Source organism: Megalops cyprinoides, chromosome 13 (genome assembly GCF_013368585.1).
Source record: "Megalops cyprinoides isolate fMegCyp1 chromosome 13, fMegCyp1.pri, whole genome shotgun sequence".
NCBI classification, from domain to species: domain Eukaryota; kingdom Metazoa; phylum Chordata; class Actinopteri; order Elopiformes; family Megalopidae; genus Megalops; species Megalops cyprinoides.
Window position 1 is genome coordinate 30,835,075 of NC_050595.1, and position 17,835 is coordinate 30,852,909.

Sequence of the window (17,835 nt, forward strand, 5' to 3'; positions counted from 1 at the left end):
CAGGTTCTGATAGATTGGAGCCTCAGTTATATTCCTCTCCCCGCCTCCTCACCTCCTCTCGCCCCCGCACCCCAAATCCCTTCCCAGGCAGAAGGCAGAGCTATCTCAACACACTCCTGCTGTATCAAGCGGTGGATTTGTAATGGCTCATTTAAAGTGGGTCAAAGTCACCCCAGGTTATCCACACCACTTACTGATGAGGGGCTTCTCCTCGGGCTCCTGGGCTCCGGAGCATGTGTGTGCAGCTGGGAGCACAGCGGAGTGAGTGTGCGCGAGGCGGAGAGACAGCGCTTTGCACAGCGAGCGAGGGTGAATCTTTTGTGCTACAGCAGCGCGAGAGCCCACTTTGGGTTGCTGGATTTAGCTGCCCACCCACAGAAAGCTGCGCTGAACACACGCGCGCACACACATCTCTGAGATGCACACACGCACAGTGCCGCAACAGACTAGTGCTTCCACTGCTACAACTGCAGCTTTCTCCTGGCCTCATCACACTCCTGGTTACACTTTGAGGTATAGAGTGCACATCTACTTCATCTTCAAGACTAATGGTCCAGAGGATGTTTAATTCACAACTGAAAAATTCAGTTTTACTGGTGTATGACATGTCTTGGCTTCTTTACCTTAAATCAGTATTCATTCGGTATTACTGTATATATAACTATATCAAATGATGTGTTAATCATAGCTAAGAAAATATAACGTGATCAGTTCTGGTATGGCTTCGCAAAAATTGATAAAATGGGATCATAAGGAGATATGCTGAGTGCGGTACTGTGCAAACATAGGATCAAGGAACCACATCCCAGTGTTGATACTATAGCAACGTCATTGCACATCAACAGACAGACAGCCAACAGCTATCCAAAAGGACATCCAATTGAAAGGCCCTGTGAGACCTTCCAATGGGAGGCAGAGTTTAACAGCACTGGCTGACTAATGAACTGAGATGAATGCAAGAAAAGTAGCTTAATGATCAGTAAATATCGAGTCAGCTTGCGGATAGCATTTGATCAGTGACCCGTGTAAAGGACAGTGGACATTATTAAGATCTTGGTAAGAATCCATCCTGACAATCTCTAGTCTAAAAATGATGGATTCAGGGGAGTTGATAATGTAAGGTGAAGAAAGTTTACAGGTACATTTCAGGTAATTCATTTTCACTACCAAGCTTACCAGAGTTCGAATTACAGGGGGGATTGGGGGGTCTGACCCCCCTAATTAAGACTTGGACCCCCCCAAAAGAGGTAAAAACAACAGTTCGAGGTGGGGGGGGGGGGGGGTGGGGGGTTGAAACATTTATATATATTTCTTACCTGTAATTGTAAATATAACCATATGTTTCCCATATTCATGCCTGGAAGAATCTTGTAATACGATTTCATACACCCCTAAAGTGGACCATACTTTGTAATATTTGCATTTTTACAATACACCTTGCTTTCATTCAGTTGCTGTAACTGGTGTCATGGCCCATGACAGTATGTAGAATGTATGTATGTAGTATGTATGTACGCAGTATGTAGATCTACTACTTCCCTTGAAATTAGCTGTGTGAGGTCGTGGGTCTGCAATGGGACACAGTCGAAGACAGACTGGAGCCAGATGTATTTCAGTCCAAATGTGAGTGCATTCTCTTCAACCAACTACTAAAGGAAATGCAAATACTGTATGTGTTTGAGCATGTGCAACTACAATTTGAATCCTACAGCTGGACAATAAATCTTTTATGTATATCACTGAATACCAAATACAGCAAAAAAAGAGTTGACTAAACAATGGACTGCATATGGAATCCCACTAAACTCTAAACACACACATATGTCCAGTAATCAATCGGTGATGTGCCTTATAGTGTGTATGCTGTCAAAGTCTCATACTGTTACACAGAGGTTTACTGTAATATCATCAATTACCTGTGAAGTGGCACTGACATATGACTATGTACTATTTGATGTCCACATACTGTATGACACATTAACACTAATGATGCTGATTTGTCAGACAGGGCTTCTAATCTATGTAATCAGTTCCTCGTACATGTCAGGTAGTATTTTGTGCATGAACTAGAAGAATGGATTCTGTGCCCTTTTCAAGCAGCTGTAAAAGCAGTGAGAATCTTCACATCCTTCACAATAGAGTTAGGCTGCATATCCATTTCCACCATCTTGTAAATACAGGTAGCTGTGGCTGTGAGAATTGTTTTAGCCTGAGGGCTGTCTCAAGTCTGCAGCTGTTTCTGGGACTGTAAAGTCCATCGTGGTTGTTACATTTCCATTCTGTGCCGGAGAGTTCTGTGGTGGGGTCACTGGAATTGTTGCCACCACTATCGATCATTTCAGCGGTCCTTCCTCCAGCAGTACAATACCCCAGAGAATGTCGCAGACGCAGGTGTTATTATAACAGCAGTGCTGTGCTCTCTTTCATTTTTTCCCATCCATGAGATAATTCTGAACAGTTATTAAGTGCTTGTCGCTTTACGAAAAATGACCCGCTTTCGGAAATATTTATACACTACTCTCCTTTTAGCCATGTTTTCTCCTTCTGCGATAACAGCATTCACCGTTTTAGAGAGCCAGAAAATATTGCATTTCCCTCTGTAACACATGGGCCTGCATGTGTCAGGCCAGAGATGTTAGATTTGGGTTTGGCTCAAAATGTTTGGAATTCAGCCATACCTCATCCTTTATAAGCAAGGATCTGGTTGCATTCAGACTGCATCTCAAACCAATCTTGAATTTGGTACTTCAGTGCCCAAATGCATTTTTTATATTGAATTAGCATTCAAAATGCTAATGTTGATGCCTTGTTTAGATGCGCTGATTTGTGTTCTGCTATTAATTTAGCCTACTCATGGGTGCTTAGGGGGCCTTCACATCAGGGACCTGGGCCTGGATCCGAGTACACTTGACCCTAAAGTCCAGTTCGTTTGATTAGTGAGAACACTGTGTACCGTACCCGGGCACGGATCAACGAACCGTGCCTGGATCCACTTGAAAAGGTGGTCTCGAGCACGGTTCATGTGTACTCGGGTACGGTTCGCATCAGGTGTGAAAACTACTGTACCAAAACACGGAAGTGGACTGCTATTTAAAATGTGACGTCATAACTATTCGACTGTCGTGGCAATAGCTGTTGAAGTAGGAGGGCAGGTGAGAGGGTCGTTCTTGATATTGTCTCCAAAATATCAATAATAGTAGGCATAGTGCGAAGGTCGACTCCATTGTATGGGCTTGGGATCATGTGATTGGCGCGCTTTTCTACACTGGAGCGACAACATAAACAAATGTCGCATGGTTAATGACGCAAGTGAACTCTTCTTCTTTGTGCTTATTGGGAGATTGCTAACCAACTAGGTGCATACCGCCACCTACTGTATCGGAGTGTGTAGATAAGTGTACTTGGGTACAGAACAACATTACTAATGTGAAAGCTGAGCGGCGGGGGAGTGGAGAGGGGAGGCAATCATACTCAGGCATGGTACGAAGCAATCGTACCCAATATGAAAATGCCCTTAAACAGCATTACTCATGAGATCCGTCGCATGATGTGCTTTTAAATACCTGAGACTGGCTTGAGAAATGGGCTGTGATTCCCTTCTGACTGAAGCCACTGGAAGAACTGTAGTGTGAAGGGTTACATAATGACCTCAGCCATTTAGGTATGAGCAGAGCAGAAACAGTGATGTCACTCAATAATGTCAGTTCACGTAATTCATCAGCTTAATACAGGCCAACGGTCTGAGAGAAAACATTCCCATATCAAAAACAGAAAAGATTCCCATATCCCATCTTAACTTTGCCTTGATGTTTCTGTTATCCTCACTGCCAGATAAGCACCTAGCAAACACGGATATCAGGACAAATGTAAAAAAATATGCAATGTGTACTTTCAGCTGGCTCAATACTACATGGCTTAGCTAGCATCTCTACATCGTCAGTTTCGTCTTCAGATCTGTTGTTGAAGGACTTGGTTTACCAAGAGCACATCTTCACCAAAGTCATTTATACAGCTAAATCTGGCAGGTGGAGTGATTCTGTCTGATTGACAAATCTATACAAGCCACTGATGTGGCTCAGACGCACTCTGCGGTTGTTTGGTTGTGCTTCAACACCCCTTCACTCTGACTGAGATTAGCTCCACCTGATGCCAAAATGCAATTTGCTCTGGGTTTGCAAATTGCTATTAGAGGGCACATTTGCCTAAGTCTGCTCCAGGTGTAAAGAACTTGATTACTTAACCTTAAAATTGATCACTTTGACTTCTAATGCACTGCCAGCTGTTACATGACTGCAGTTCAAGCAGGCATTTACCTGAGCTGACAGGGAGTTCTACATCCGAGAGTGATGATCATGAGTCTGTTCTGCTCCCCTGTCACTCCAATGAGTCATATTTACACTTAAGCTAGTGCATCACCAGTGAACTAAATCACCTCATTTTGTGCACACCAGCTATGCAATCACGAGGATTCCCAAAAAATTCAGGAGATATTGCATCTCCACAAACACGCTTTCATGCATACAAAAACGGTGATTACTCATATCTACAAAAAAGTCTGTCTGTATGTCAGAAAAAAAATTGGACTGTCAATAAAAGTATCGATATCAAAATGAAGCCATAACTGAAAATGGCATCAGCAAAATGAACAAGAAATATTCCAAAGCAATGATACTCAGTGTTTCCTAGATGCTTTCTTGCAATTCCACCCTGTGTTTTCTCATTTCACCATCTGAAGAGACTCCTTCTCTTCAGTTCTGTCTAATTTTTTTTAGAGAAAGCCCACGTGAATGCACAAAACCCACACATGAATAATATGCCAATTTTGAGTGTTTAAAGTGGTGACATCATAGTTTAGATGTATTTTTTGCACTGTACATGTTAGAATGTATAGTTTCACGTTTATAGATTGATGCAGTATAAAAGAATGATTGCAGCATTTGTAATTAAGGTGCTCATTTAATGAGACTTTAATAGCATCTATAAAAGGTAAATATCTGAGAAACTGGACTGGGATACAGCCCTTTTGTGTGTAAAGCAAATTCTGCCATATAAAATGTAATTCCATTTTATATAATATATTCTTAGCTAGCATGTTAGAAGGTTAACTTTGTAACAGATATGGATAAAGCTATAGATTTAGATGTCTATGCAAGGTAACCTACAGTAGGTTAACCCTGCTGCATGTTTTGACATCTGAGTGCAATGACAGAAGACATCATATAGAATTATGGTCTTAAGATGTTAAAGAGCATGTCTGGATATATGGGGATATGTGCTGACAGCAATAGCCGAAATGGGAATGTAACTGTTAACATGGGTTCTAATGGCTTTGCTAACTAGGAAATGAGGACACAGGGGTGCACTTGATCTCAGTATATGCAGTTTTACAGTTCCAACACCTTTGTACTAGCTATAACTTCATAGTGTGTGTAGTTTAAAGCAATTCAAATAAAAAATGTTGTAAAGTTGAGAATGGTTTCGTTTGTTTACTGTTGATGTGTACCTAACTTGAATTTAGTAACATCTGGAAAGGTGAAACTGTTAAGTTTCCAAATGGCAAGAAATGCACAAATCCTCAGCTTACTAGCTGAATTTGACTTCTGTACCATAGCTATATGACATATTCAAGGTAAATAGTATTAGCTAAGTACATACACTATATGGACAAAAGTATTCAGACACCTGACTATTACATTGTAATGACATTGTATTGAAATACATATACTTTAATATGGAGTTGGTCCCCCTTTTGCAGCTATAACAGCTTCCACTCTTCTTGGAAGGCTTTCCACAAGATTTTGGAGTGTTTCTGTGGGAATTTGTGCCCATTCATTCTGTAGAGCATTTATGAGGTCAGGCACTAATGTTGGACAAAAAGGCCTGGCTCGCAATCTCCGTTCCAGTTCATCCCAAAGGTGCTCGATGGGGTTGAGGTCAGGGCTCTGTGGGGCCAGTCAAGTTCTTCCATACCGAACTCATCAAACCATGTCTTTATAGTCCTTGCTTTGTGCACTGGGGAATTGGAATAGAAAAGGGCCTTCCCCAAACTGTTGCCACAAAGTTGGAAGCATAGCATTGTCCAAAATGTCACTGGTATGCTGAAGCATTAAGATTGTCCTTCACTGGAGATAAGGGGCCTAGCCCAAACCCTGGAAAAAAAGGGGTGGCCAAATTCTTTTGTCCATATAGTGTATATGTCATTAGACATATAAATATAGAAACTAGCACCAGCTAACCTTACCCAGCTAGCTAGCTACCTTAATGAATATACTAGTAGCTACATTAATGTTAATTATCTAGCTGTGCTAGCTATGGGCTAGCAACACAACATTCATCTGAGAAACAGGACTAATAAAAAGCACAGAAATATAATATCAATATCTAGCTAGGCTGCTAATAGCTATGTAGCCATACATGAGTTTACAAAATAAAGTCTGTTTGTATTATAGCTGCCTATACTAGCCTTCTAGACATGTCATTTATAGTTTAGGAACACCTAACATTACATAAAGCCATGAGTCAAATTTGGTACAGTAGCTGGCTTAGTCACTATCAATTTTGAAAAATTCAATGGGTACCTGGTAGGCATGCTTCTGGCCACTTGTAGCTAAGTAATCAACATCTGGCATCCAGGCCTGCACTGTAATGTTGTTCATTCCTATTGGTGAACATTCAAGCCATGTCACATTGAAAATGACAGAAAGTTTTATGGAAAAGTTTTTTTTTTTTTTTTTTTTTTTTTTTCGCAGCCCAGGCTATTTATATCAGATTCGTATTAGGAAGTTTCTTAATATTTAAGTGTAACAAAAATGGTGGGCATCTAGATCTGAGGTGTTCTGCTGGCTGAAACTGAGGTTGGACAAGCATGTAAATATTCCACCAAATGGTTCAAGTTAGAATGAGCTTCTGTTGTCATGGGTGACTGACACTGTGACGTAGTACATAGAGGAGATCTAGGGCTGAGACCTAGGACATGGAGAGATCTAAGGAGATGTACAGCATGAGGGAAATCTATGACTGAGAGTTGGACATAAAGGAGGTCTAAGCCTGGGACTTAGGGCATGGGGGACATAGAATGAGGATGAGACATAGAACATAAAGGATCAGACTTAGGACATGGGGGGATCTAAACCTGAGACTTAGGGCAAAAACATCAATGTGCCACTGAGGAATCCTACCGACAACCTTTGGGTCATGCGCCCTCCTCCTTACCACTACACTGCATTGCTGTCCCATGTCCACATTTAGATCCAGAGTGGATCCCCAGAGCAGAGATGTCTCTGCACACACGGTAATAAAGAGTGCATGCAGGGTAGAGTAAATGAGGAGATGCTGAGGGTGCAGTCTGTCATGGGAGGGGAGTTAATCTGACATGCGCTCATTAAACACAGCCACCCACGAGTACAGGGGGGTTGAGCGGCCCCCTCTGTCTGCCTGGACCGAGCAGGGGAGGGACGCTAAGCTTTTAATGAGGGAGAGAAATCTCCTATTGATCCAGAACAGCCCTGACAACAAGATAAAGCTTTAAGTAAACACAAAGGAGGAGAAAAACCTCAGTGCCATTTAAGTCATGCAAAGGGAAAATAATTATCCTCTCTGTCAAATGAACCCCCTCAAACAGCATCATAGTTAATTGATGTGGAAGCGGTCATTTGAACAATTCTCAATCTGAAACAACAACAACAGCAAGATTTGAACCCAAGACCCTCTGGTAACACATATCAGGAAGCCTGAATCACTAATGTCAAGAAAACAATCGTCAAGGAACATAATATAAATATAAATGTATTTTCCAATTGATTAAAAAATATTTGTTTCTATAATGTATTCTGTTTTTAACACAATAATTACACAATAGTTGCACAAAGCAGTCATTTTCTTCACAAATACACAAAGACTGAATTTTATTCCAGTGAACACGCAGGTCGCATTTATCCACAGGGGTGTGAGAGCAGGGTCCTACATGGGCTTCAGCCACACACCTACTCCTCCCTCTTGCCACAACAACAAATGATTAAAAAGGCACAGTCATGTTCAGTGAGTACATCAGGATGACACACACACACACACACCTGGTTGTAGAGAGCACAGATGTGTAGCGCTGTGTTGCCGGAGGCATTCTGAGCGCTCATGTCCGCTCCGTAGAACAGCAGATGCTCCAGGTGTTGAACATGTCCGTACCGACAGGCCTAAAACACACAGGGGGGACAGGGGGAGGAGCCACACCCATCAACACAGGTTAGGGAGGGACACACTTCTGACAGGAGTGAAACAAGGTCTCTGCATGAGCCTTTCTGTACACTTTGTCATACCTCCAAATGACAATCCTTCCAGAAAAAAATTGATCTAATTAAAAAAAAAAAAACATTTAATTGTTGTAAGTTAACATTTTTTTTTGACTTACGTCACTTTTGAGGAGCAAGGACGTAATGGGATACCTGGCCAAATCAAGAACACATTTGACTCTAAATTGTATTATAAATGGTATTTAGGGTCAAACCGATTAACATATCAGGATGATCAAAACTCCTTCACTCAATCACCTCCTTCAAGAAAGAGAGCAAGAAGTGTGTCTCCTGCAAATTACTTTCAGTATGGTAACCTAGCAACAGACATGATGCCTCCCTGGATTAGTGTTTCATTAATGTGAGGCATTTTCAAAACCTCATCTTACAAACATAAACAATGTCTTCACATCAGTCATTCTTCATTAAGTAATATGGTGTACATAAAAAAATACTATCCATGAAACAGCAAGTATTACCAATATATTTTCTACATTTTCAATCTTTTGTTAGTTTTTCTCTAGCAATGACAGCAGAGCTCTCTATATTGATTAATACACAGTGAGAGGAGGGCAAGTAAAATTCTTTTTTAATAAAAACAATTTAAACTGTAAAATGAAAGTATCCATACTACCAGCATCTATAATCTAATTTTCCTAGCAGCTCTCCTCAGTTCTGACTATGCATGCTAGATAACGGATTAAGAGGAGTCTGGAATTAAAATGTGTTCATACAATTCGATATTGCAGATCAATGGAACACATTTACCTCAGGTAGGGAGAGTTCAAGGAAAATCTATACATTATTTTCAACAACACGAATGAAGATAGGTAGATTAATGGAAAAACAATGGTACAAGTTATTCATTTCTTATTTTTTCTTGACAAGCATTTGTTGTTGTTAAATTTTAACCACAACACAAAGACGCACTACAGAGAGTTGACAGCTGCTGAACTCTACCTTGATTTCCACTCTAACCACATGAACGTGCCTTTTAGATACAGTACAAAACAATGCAGTTCCTACTAAAAACCACTAGATGTCAGAGTCCTTTCACTGTGCAGTACCTGGTGTTTTGCGCAACTGTTTTTCTCTACACTGTGCCTGCCTCATGTTTGAACTTTACCTCATGAACAATGGGTTCTGTATTATACAACACAAATGTTTGTGTTATACAAACTTAATTGTTTATTGAAACATAATATACCTGAGACAATGTAATAATTGTAAATTAAATATGTGGGAAAATCACCCTATATCTTATCCTATATGAACCTATGCATTTGTCTGTTGATCCAATACCAAACGAAATGGAGACTGAACAATGGCATAATGCAGAAAATATAAACAATTACCACACTTAAGGTCTGAGACCTTTGAGCCAATCTACCCCGTTCTGCTAAAGCAGTAGTTTGCATTGTGGGTCTTTTCATGTATGCTTTGAAGAAGGGTGACCGGGACCCACCCCTGCCTCTGGGGCTTGTTTACTGTGGATGGAAAACAAGCAAGGCCATTTCCACAGGGTGGGCTCAGAATGATTTCCACAACAGCCTCCTGTCTGCAGAGCTGATACCCATCACAGAAAAAGCAGGAGGAGTTTAAATTGCAGCAGGGTGGGACTCTATCTTCTGTATTGGGCGGGTCTACAGGAAATGGTATCATCCCTCAGATAAGGCCAATGGATCTCTCCCCTCTGGGCATTTGCCTTGGCATTGCTTGGTAATTGGGGCAAATAAGAAGTTTAAAAGAAAGGGGCAATATTCAAACACCCCATAGAGCTTCAGCTCGTCACTATTTCAGCAGTTGCGTTAGGAGGCGCTGAGACATGCTATCAAGAGAGCTCATCATTTCAACAAACCTTGGTGACTGTTTTCAGGAGAGGGTGTTTGCAAGATGTCAATTGTGCCTTAATCTGATCATACAATAAATTACGGTTCAGATCGACTATTTTAGTCCTCGACATGCTTTTAATAACATGAAAGAGATTTATGCAATTTGTTGAGGCATGGGCCATGCATGCATGGGTAGCTATAGAGTGACTCTGAGTTAATGATATTGAGAATTGATCGAGTTTCATGAACTAGCTGCAGTCTGTACGGCAATTTTATTAGGTGTTTACCATTGAACTTCCTTCTGTTTCATCAATCCAATAAGGGTAACTCAAGACCACAAAAATAAGACTAAAGTATGGCTTTACCTATGAGGATTGGTGACTTGACTTGGAGGCAAGGAAATGCATGCAGTGCATCCTGGGATATATAGTCTCCTAGGTGGTAACTAGGAAATGTACTGAAAGGACTACATTGTTCTCACAAGGTAAGGGTAGGGCTGCTAGGGCATCATGGCTGGTTTCTGTTATTCATCCAATGAATACATTTCTGTGATGCAGTTCAACTTATGGGATTGTAGTTTTGGTTATACAGCATTAACTGAATCCATGTGTCCTCTACTTATACTAAAAAGCTAGGGAACCCACTTTGTACAGCCTTGCTCCTCTTGGCATCACCAATAAAACATGACTCAATGGCTTGGATACATCAGCATGCAACATTCTTTTGTAAATGGTGGTGCCCACCTGGTGGATCTCGTGCCAGCCGTTTTCGTCCTGGCAGCTGACCGTGGCATGCTCGTGCAGCAGAAGCTCGCAGCAGTAGGGATCTCCACCCACCATGGCTGTGTGGTACAGGGCCGTCAGGCCCCTGCTGTCCTTGTAGTCTGGGGAGGCGCCCAACTCCAGAAGTGTCTGCAGGGGGCGAGCTCGTGTCAGGCAAACCCTTCACATCCACAACCACAAGTGCACTCTCAGCTGGGGGGCTGATCTATTTAGATTTAGTGAAACTGAATCTTCTGCTGGCGGTAGTACACTAGCAAAGTAGGTGCTGGCCTTTAATGTTGTCAGGGGGCTTTTGAGCTACAGGGGGGGAATCATCACTTATATAGTGATAGCTATCCTGAATAGCTAACCATAATCCTTTACAGTATATATAAGGTAAAAGCAGTTTAGTAAGCGTCCTGTTCTGTACACTGCAGTCAGACAGGACAGACAAGCAGCTTGCAGACTGACAGAGAGGAAATCTCATCTACCGTCAAAGCAACTTGATTTTTGGACTTGGCAGCCTTGTGCAGGGCAGTCAGTCCATCTTTTGCTCGGAAATCCAGGTGTGCGCCCCCGTTTTTCAGCGCCTTTATGATGTCCACTACGTTGTCCAGATGGGCAGCGAAGGTCAGTGGAGTTTCTGCAGCAAGATTTAAGGAGAAACACAAAAAAGACTCTTAATCGATTCAAGGATTAAAGGCTTGATATGATTGGGTAATTCCACAAAGAAAGAACGGTGACATAATCATCTTGTTATTAGCATATACCATCATCCAGCAAATACCATTCCTACACCATAAACCCAAACCTGGAAACATTAGCACTGATATCAGAAAAAAATCATTTCTGTGTGGAATTTTTAGAGCATTCCTATTCTGAAATGGAAACAAAAAGAGTAATAAAAAACTATGGGCTAGATGTCTTTCCTAGGTCTCTGTGAATGGGGGCTTAAATACTAGCACGATAGCCAGTCAATTTACTTTACAAACAGAGCTAACACTGAGCAACTATGCTAACAAGTGACAGTCAACATCGCTGCAGCATTTACAGTGTGCCGAGGTGTAGCCCATGGAATCTCCAGGAGAAGCTCTCTCTGCAGACAGAGCTGGATTGTGTAAGTGCTGTTGGCAGAGTACCAGGGCACTGAGGCTACAGTATGGCTCATTTAGAGTCGGGTCTTTGTTGTGCGCGTGAGTGGAGGTGGCCCTGTCGAAACTGCCGGGGGCGTGCACGGAGTCTGAGAAAGTGCACTCTCTCCACTACTGCCTGCGTTCAGCTCCAAACTGCAGCCTGGATATGCTAATTCTCAGGTCTGCCATGGCACCAGCTCAATCCGGCTACAGCAGGAATCAAGCTCGTACGTAGCACAATGATAACCTATTAATTTGTTACATGCAATATGTTACCTGTTTGTGATGTGTAGGTTTATTTTTGTAGGGTTAGACATTTTGTCATGTGAATAAAATTTCCCAATAAAAATGTCAAGTATTAAAAGGATATTTCTTGAAAAGGCAGCAACTTTCAGTTTAAATGCAACATAACTGATTTAATGTCCTTATTATGGTTAACAGGGAAATAAAATTATTTTGTATTATAATGGGAACAAACCGAATGGTCCCTTTAGATATGCCGAAGGTGTACTGTACAAAATGTACCACTTATCACAGGGAAAACAAAATCGGCATAAAACCATGATGGCTGCTGGAAAATAAATTATATGTCTCATTGCATGATAAAAAATAATGATCTTTTCAGCTGCATGGCAAAATCACTTGCCAGAAAATCAATCTACAGTGGTATGTTTAAGGAATGTGGAAGAACATTGAGCAAAATCAAGTACTGCACAGCGCAAACATTCGCTGACTAATTGAGAATCCATCTGATAAAAAGCACATAAATGGAGTTATTCAAGCCACAAAAACACATATCTACATTTTTACAATGACTGGCAAACTGTCATCTTTCAATAATTACACTAATTAGGAGGCATGAAGATGAGGCCAAAGAGAGCACACACAGCAAAAAAAAAAAGCCAAGGCATTTCAGCCAAGGGATATTTTCACAGCGATACATTACCTTCAGCCAAAATTAGATGCAATTATCATCACCATCCTCTCTGTTATGAAATTAGGAATGCTGAAATGATTAAGGTCTCTGAAATTGGCCACTCCATAAATGGGCCAGGTTTCAGTCTCTATCGCCAGGGTTTTTGGGAGCTGACAGCTATAACTAATGCCAGGCCCTGGACTTGCCTTATTACCTGAAAATTAAGCTGTCAACAGCCATCCACTTGTAAAGCCACTTAAGTATTTGGTACAATGAATAAATGATATTTTTCCCTCTCACAGACACACATACACATACAGGGAGACAAGAGAGTGAGAAAAAATTAAATGTAACCCCACTGCTGTTTGAAACTTTGCAATGAGGTAATTTTTTTCTTTCATGCACCGCATCTTTCATAAATTTCAGCAACTGAAAAATGCAGACCATTGTGATAATAAAGCTCATTGAGGCCAGACTGGAGTGACAGATATGGGCTGCTGTGTTCTTACGGTAATAAAACATCACTCCTGTTCTTTCTTTGTCTCATTGTTCAGATTTTTTGTGCCATGACCAAACGAATCGATGGGGGTCACCTTCACATCCCTAAGACTAATTTACAATATATGGAGAAAACATGACAATGAAGCTCAATACAAAAGGACATCAATAGCTAGAAAGAACATGTGAATAGGAATGGCCCAGGAGAAATTGAAAAGGGACAGCAGGATGTACATACACACGAAAGATGAAAATGACATGGAGCTCTGCAAAAATGGGAATGAGACAGCAGCATGGAGGAGCCTGTACAGACACAGTGACTCGGTACGTGAGAAAGAGGATCATAAGGCCCAGTTTGTATGCAGTTGCTTTGTTATTAATGATAGTAAGTTGCAGTGTGATCAGGCAAAGTGCAAGTCACCAGCTGAAAACAAGTTGTGTCTTGTCTGCTGCAAGTTGTGTCTGCGGCAAGATGAGGTTCTACATACAGATTGAGCCCACTAAATTGGACAGAAACACCCTGGGGAGCGGCGGAGTGGTGCAGTGTGAAGGAGCAATGTGAAGCAGTAATGTGGAGCAGTGGAGAGAAGCAGGAGTGTGGAGCAGTGTGGAGCAGCAGTGTGGATCAATGGTGTGGAGCAGCAGTGTGGAGCAGTGTGGGTCAGTGGTGTGGTTCAGTGGTGTGGAGCAGCAGTGTGGAGCAGCAGTGTGGAACAGTGTGGAGCAGCAGTGTAGAGCAGTGTCGAGCTGTAGTGTGGAGCAGTGTGGGTCAGTGGTGTGGTTCAGTGGTGTGGAGCAGCGGTGTGGAGCAGCAGTGCGGAACAGTGTGGGTCACTGGTGTGGTTCAGTGGTGTGTAGCAGCAGTGTGGAGCAGCAGTGTGGAGCAGTGTGGGTCAGTGGTGTGGTTCAGTGGTGTGTAGCAGCAGTGTGGAGCAGCAGTGCGGAACAGTGTGGGTCAGTGGTGTGGTTCAGTGGTGTGTAGCAGCAGTGTGGAGCAGCAGTGCGGAGCAGTGTGGGTCAGTGGTGTGGAGCAGCAATGTGGAGCAGCAGTGCGGAACAGTGTGGAGCAGCAGTGTAGAGCAGTGTCGAGCTGTAGTGTGGAGCAGCAGTGTAGAGCAGTGTAGAGCTGTAGTGTGGAGCATGGTGGAGCAGTGTAGACTGGCAGTGTAGGGCAGCAGTACAGAGCAGTGTAGAGTGGATCAGCTATGTTGAGTGGCACTGTGAAGCAGCATAGAGCAGCAGTGAGGAATGGTGCAGAGTTGTGGTCAGGGCCTGTGAGCTCCACTCCTCCTCCACCCCTGAGTGCCCCAGCAAAGGCTCGATTATATGGCCGTCACACTCTCTGTAGAGACCTAGGTGAACCTAAGAGCAGAGGCCACAGTCATGTCCTCTCTATTGCATCGACCAAGTCTACCACTGCACAGAGCTCTATTGATCTCCCTCTTAGCTGAAAAGTCAACGTTATGGATTACCTTGAAGAGCAGAGCTGTTGCGAGGCTAAACAAATGTAGGTGGTACAGTACATGTAGAAACAGTGGGGTCGGGTGTTTTTTGGTGTGACAAACTGTAGAGTTAAGAATTTCTCCACTCAGATTGTATGACAATAGTGCTTCCATATTTCCATACTACATTCACAATTCACAGATGAACCTCATCTAGTATTACAGGAATACTTTCAATCAGTAATTTTTTGTTTGATCAGAAAATCCCCTCACATTTAAATAACTTCAAATAAATTCACTTTTGATTGTCAAGGTCTTTCCACTGCACTTTCAAGTGCAATGTTTCATAATCCTTTGACATAATATTAATGTTTCTCATTTCAATAAATGCTAAGAATAGAATCGTGCCAAAGAAAATGGTAACAGAGAACATCAGTGATCGAGACCACCATAAATGTTTAGATGGTAGGTTAAATGTGTAAATGATTTAGATTGATTTAAATGGCAGTAGAACATAATAAGGTGCATGGCATCAGATCTCATTCCAGCAGTCATTCAATTGTTCATAATTGCTACTATTATTAATGTACGTAAATGAGACTTTAATTGGTTAATCACAAGTAATAGCATATTCATGTTTTCACCATCCTAACCAAATGTGGCAAATTTTTTGCTGGCAAGGTTTCATTTTGCTAGCCAAACTGGAACGAGATACACTGACTAGCTTATATATATATATATATATATATATATATATATATATATATATATATATATGCTATATTATGTCACTGCTGTTTGGGTTATGGGTTACCATGTATCTTAGCACTGCAGCATACAGTTATTTTCCCGTAGGTCATGACAGAGACAGTATGCAGTCACAATGTGCATACCTCCAGTATCCGGGTCATGGTAGTTGGGGTCGAGCCCTCTCTCAAGCATCTTGGTCACTTTGTCCACCTGGTGGTGCTGGATGTGATCCATGAACTTCCTCAAGTTGGCCTAGAAAAAGACAGAAGAGAGGGAACAGAAGAAGAAAGGGGGAGAGAGAGAGAGAGAGAGAGAGAGAGAGAGAGAGAGAGAGGGAGGAAGGAGGGGTGACGAACGAGTGAAGGATCCAGGTCTGAGGACCACCCCGGCCCCAGCTTTGCGTATATGTTCCAGGGACAAATGTTCCAACAGCTTTCCAGGCCAGTCAAAAATAGATATGGAGGGCAGCTCCCCGGACAATACCGGAGGAGGAGGGATGTCGGGGGGAACAATGCTGCCTGGGGCCCCCGCTCCTCACCTCACTGCGACGGCGAGAGAAAGGCTGACAGAGGCGTGCGGCAGACCGCTCACGCTGATAACACCGCCCAGCCTTTCAGGATATCGCAGCTGCCAGGAAGAAGAATGAGCTCAAAGAGAAGCTGCTGGATCCGACAGGAAGGAACCCCATACATTTCCAGCCACGTGCCCATCTGCTGTACCTGAAAAGACATGCTGCACCCATTGAAAGACGGGGATTGTTCTTTTTCCATTACTTTATCTCTTTCCATCACTGAAGCTTCTCACTTGTTACAGGATTTGCAGAGGACAAAAATTCCACCAAAAGACACACATTGCTTAAGTATGTGCATTAGGCATGTAGATCTGATTAGCCAGTGTGTCTGAGATTAATATAATAGTCCATACAGTAGTTGTGCTATTGCAGTCCACACAGTAGGTTTGATATTGCAGTCCATACAGTTTTGAGTTCTGGAAGAGTTCTGGTTTTTTAGTCTAGCTTTTAGTCTCCTGGTCTTGCCAGGTTTGTAATGGAAAAGAAGCACCATTTGCACTGTATTTTGTTTGATCTATATGGGTCTAACCCTCCATTAACATCGTTTAGCTGGGATGGTTTAGATTAGTGAGATGGTGTAATGAGCAGCGAGCCAAGCTGCCTGATCACTGGCAGCCCCCAGATAAGCTGCGGGTGAGGGCTGCAGGTGCAGTCCAAGGGCAGGAGCTAGAAATTCTGCTCATCAATAATTCACACTGTAATTTAAGCCCATGGCACAAGCTGAATTTAAATCAATTATACACTATGAGGAGGGTTTAGGACCTCATTATTTCATGTGTACGGTTCAAAACGCTGATGAAATGGGCGCAGGACCAGACTGATGACCTCAGAGAGCGCCAACAACTTCACAAAGTTCTGACACCGAGTTTGCTGCTCATTTTCCTTGCTTCCTCTCATAGTGCACTTTAAGTTATGCCAAAATGGACGTGCGTTGGTATAACACTGCAAACTAAAAAGATTCTCTCTGGCAGTTTAAACACGCTAAGGCCTCATGCAAAGTGGGCCACGTTATATTGTGCTCCTTCCTCCCTTTCAATAATAGAGTGCTTTATCATGTCAGTCCCAAACACACACAGAAAGAGCCTGAAAACCAGACACGTATGGCTGCTGAGGTAGCAGGGTAGAGGAGCTCTTTTAATTCACGACCCAGAAATGTCAGCCATCTGCTGGCTGGGAGCCCCGCGACACTGCCTATCCTCTCCGAGGCCTGTGAGGATCTCCGATATGAGGCCGTTTCTTAGAACACTCGCAATCCTGGAAACAGGCCAACACAAACCCACGCATAAAACTCTTATGTGTTTGAAATCACATACATGCTAAAATCAAAGGTACACAAATGTGATTCTTATCGGGGTAGTACCCTACTTCTCACCGTCCTTGTGCAAAAACAATAGAAGCTGACTTGTGAGGATCTTGTTGTTTTGGTGCTGTCACAGTCTGACAGATAGATGAAGTCACTCTGCTGAGGTTAGCTCAGGTTATAACCTTGTAATTTGGATGGTGAGCCCACTCCAAAAGTGAAGTGGCAATGATTAAAGCTTAATGTAGGTTGTCAAGGACAAAGGACATCGCTTCAGGGGGAGTCAGAGTACACACTAAGCTATGATGGGTGTCCTTATTTGCCACTTTCAAAGCTTTTTAAGGAGG

The 17,835-nt window shown here is 42.5% G+C and overlaps 1 protein-coding gene across 10 annotated transcripts in view; it reads right to left on the reverse strand.

The window, feature by feature from the left end:
• The window catches only part of LOC118787665 (SH3 and multiple ankyrin repeat domains protein 2-like), a 165,907-nt gene that overhangs the window by 107,436 nt on the left and 40,636 nt on the right, over positions 1–17,835 (reverse strand). For all 10 annotated transcript variants that reach the window (XM_036543226.1, XM_036543224.1, XM_036543223.1 and 7 more), the window contains 4 exons: positions 15,761–15,869; positions 11,370–11,521; positions 10,861–11,028; positions 8,073–8,189 (listed from right to left, as the gene is read on the reverse strand). In XM_036543226.1, the coding sequence (XP_036399119.1) occupies positions 8,073–8,189; positions 10,861–11,028; positions 11,370–11,521; positions 15,761–15,869 (546 nt within the window). The remainder of the gene's footprint in view (positions 1–8,072; positions 8,190–10,860; positions 11,029–11,369; positions 11,522–15,760; positions 15,870–17,835) is intronic.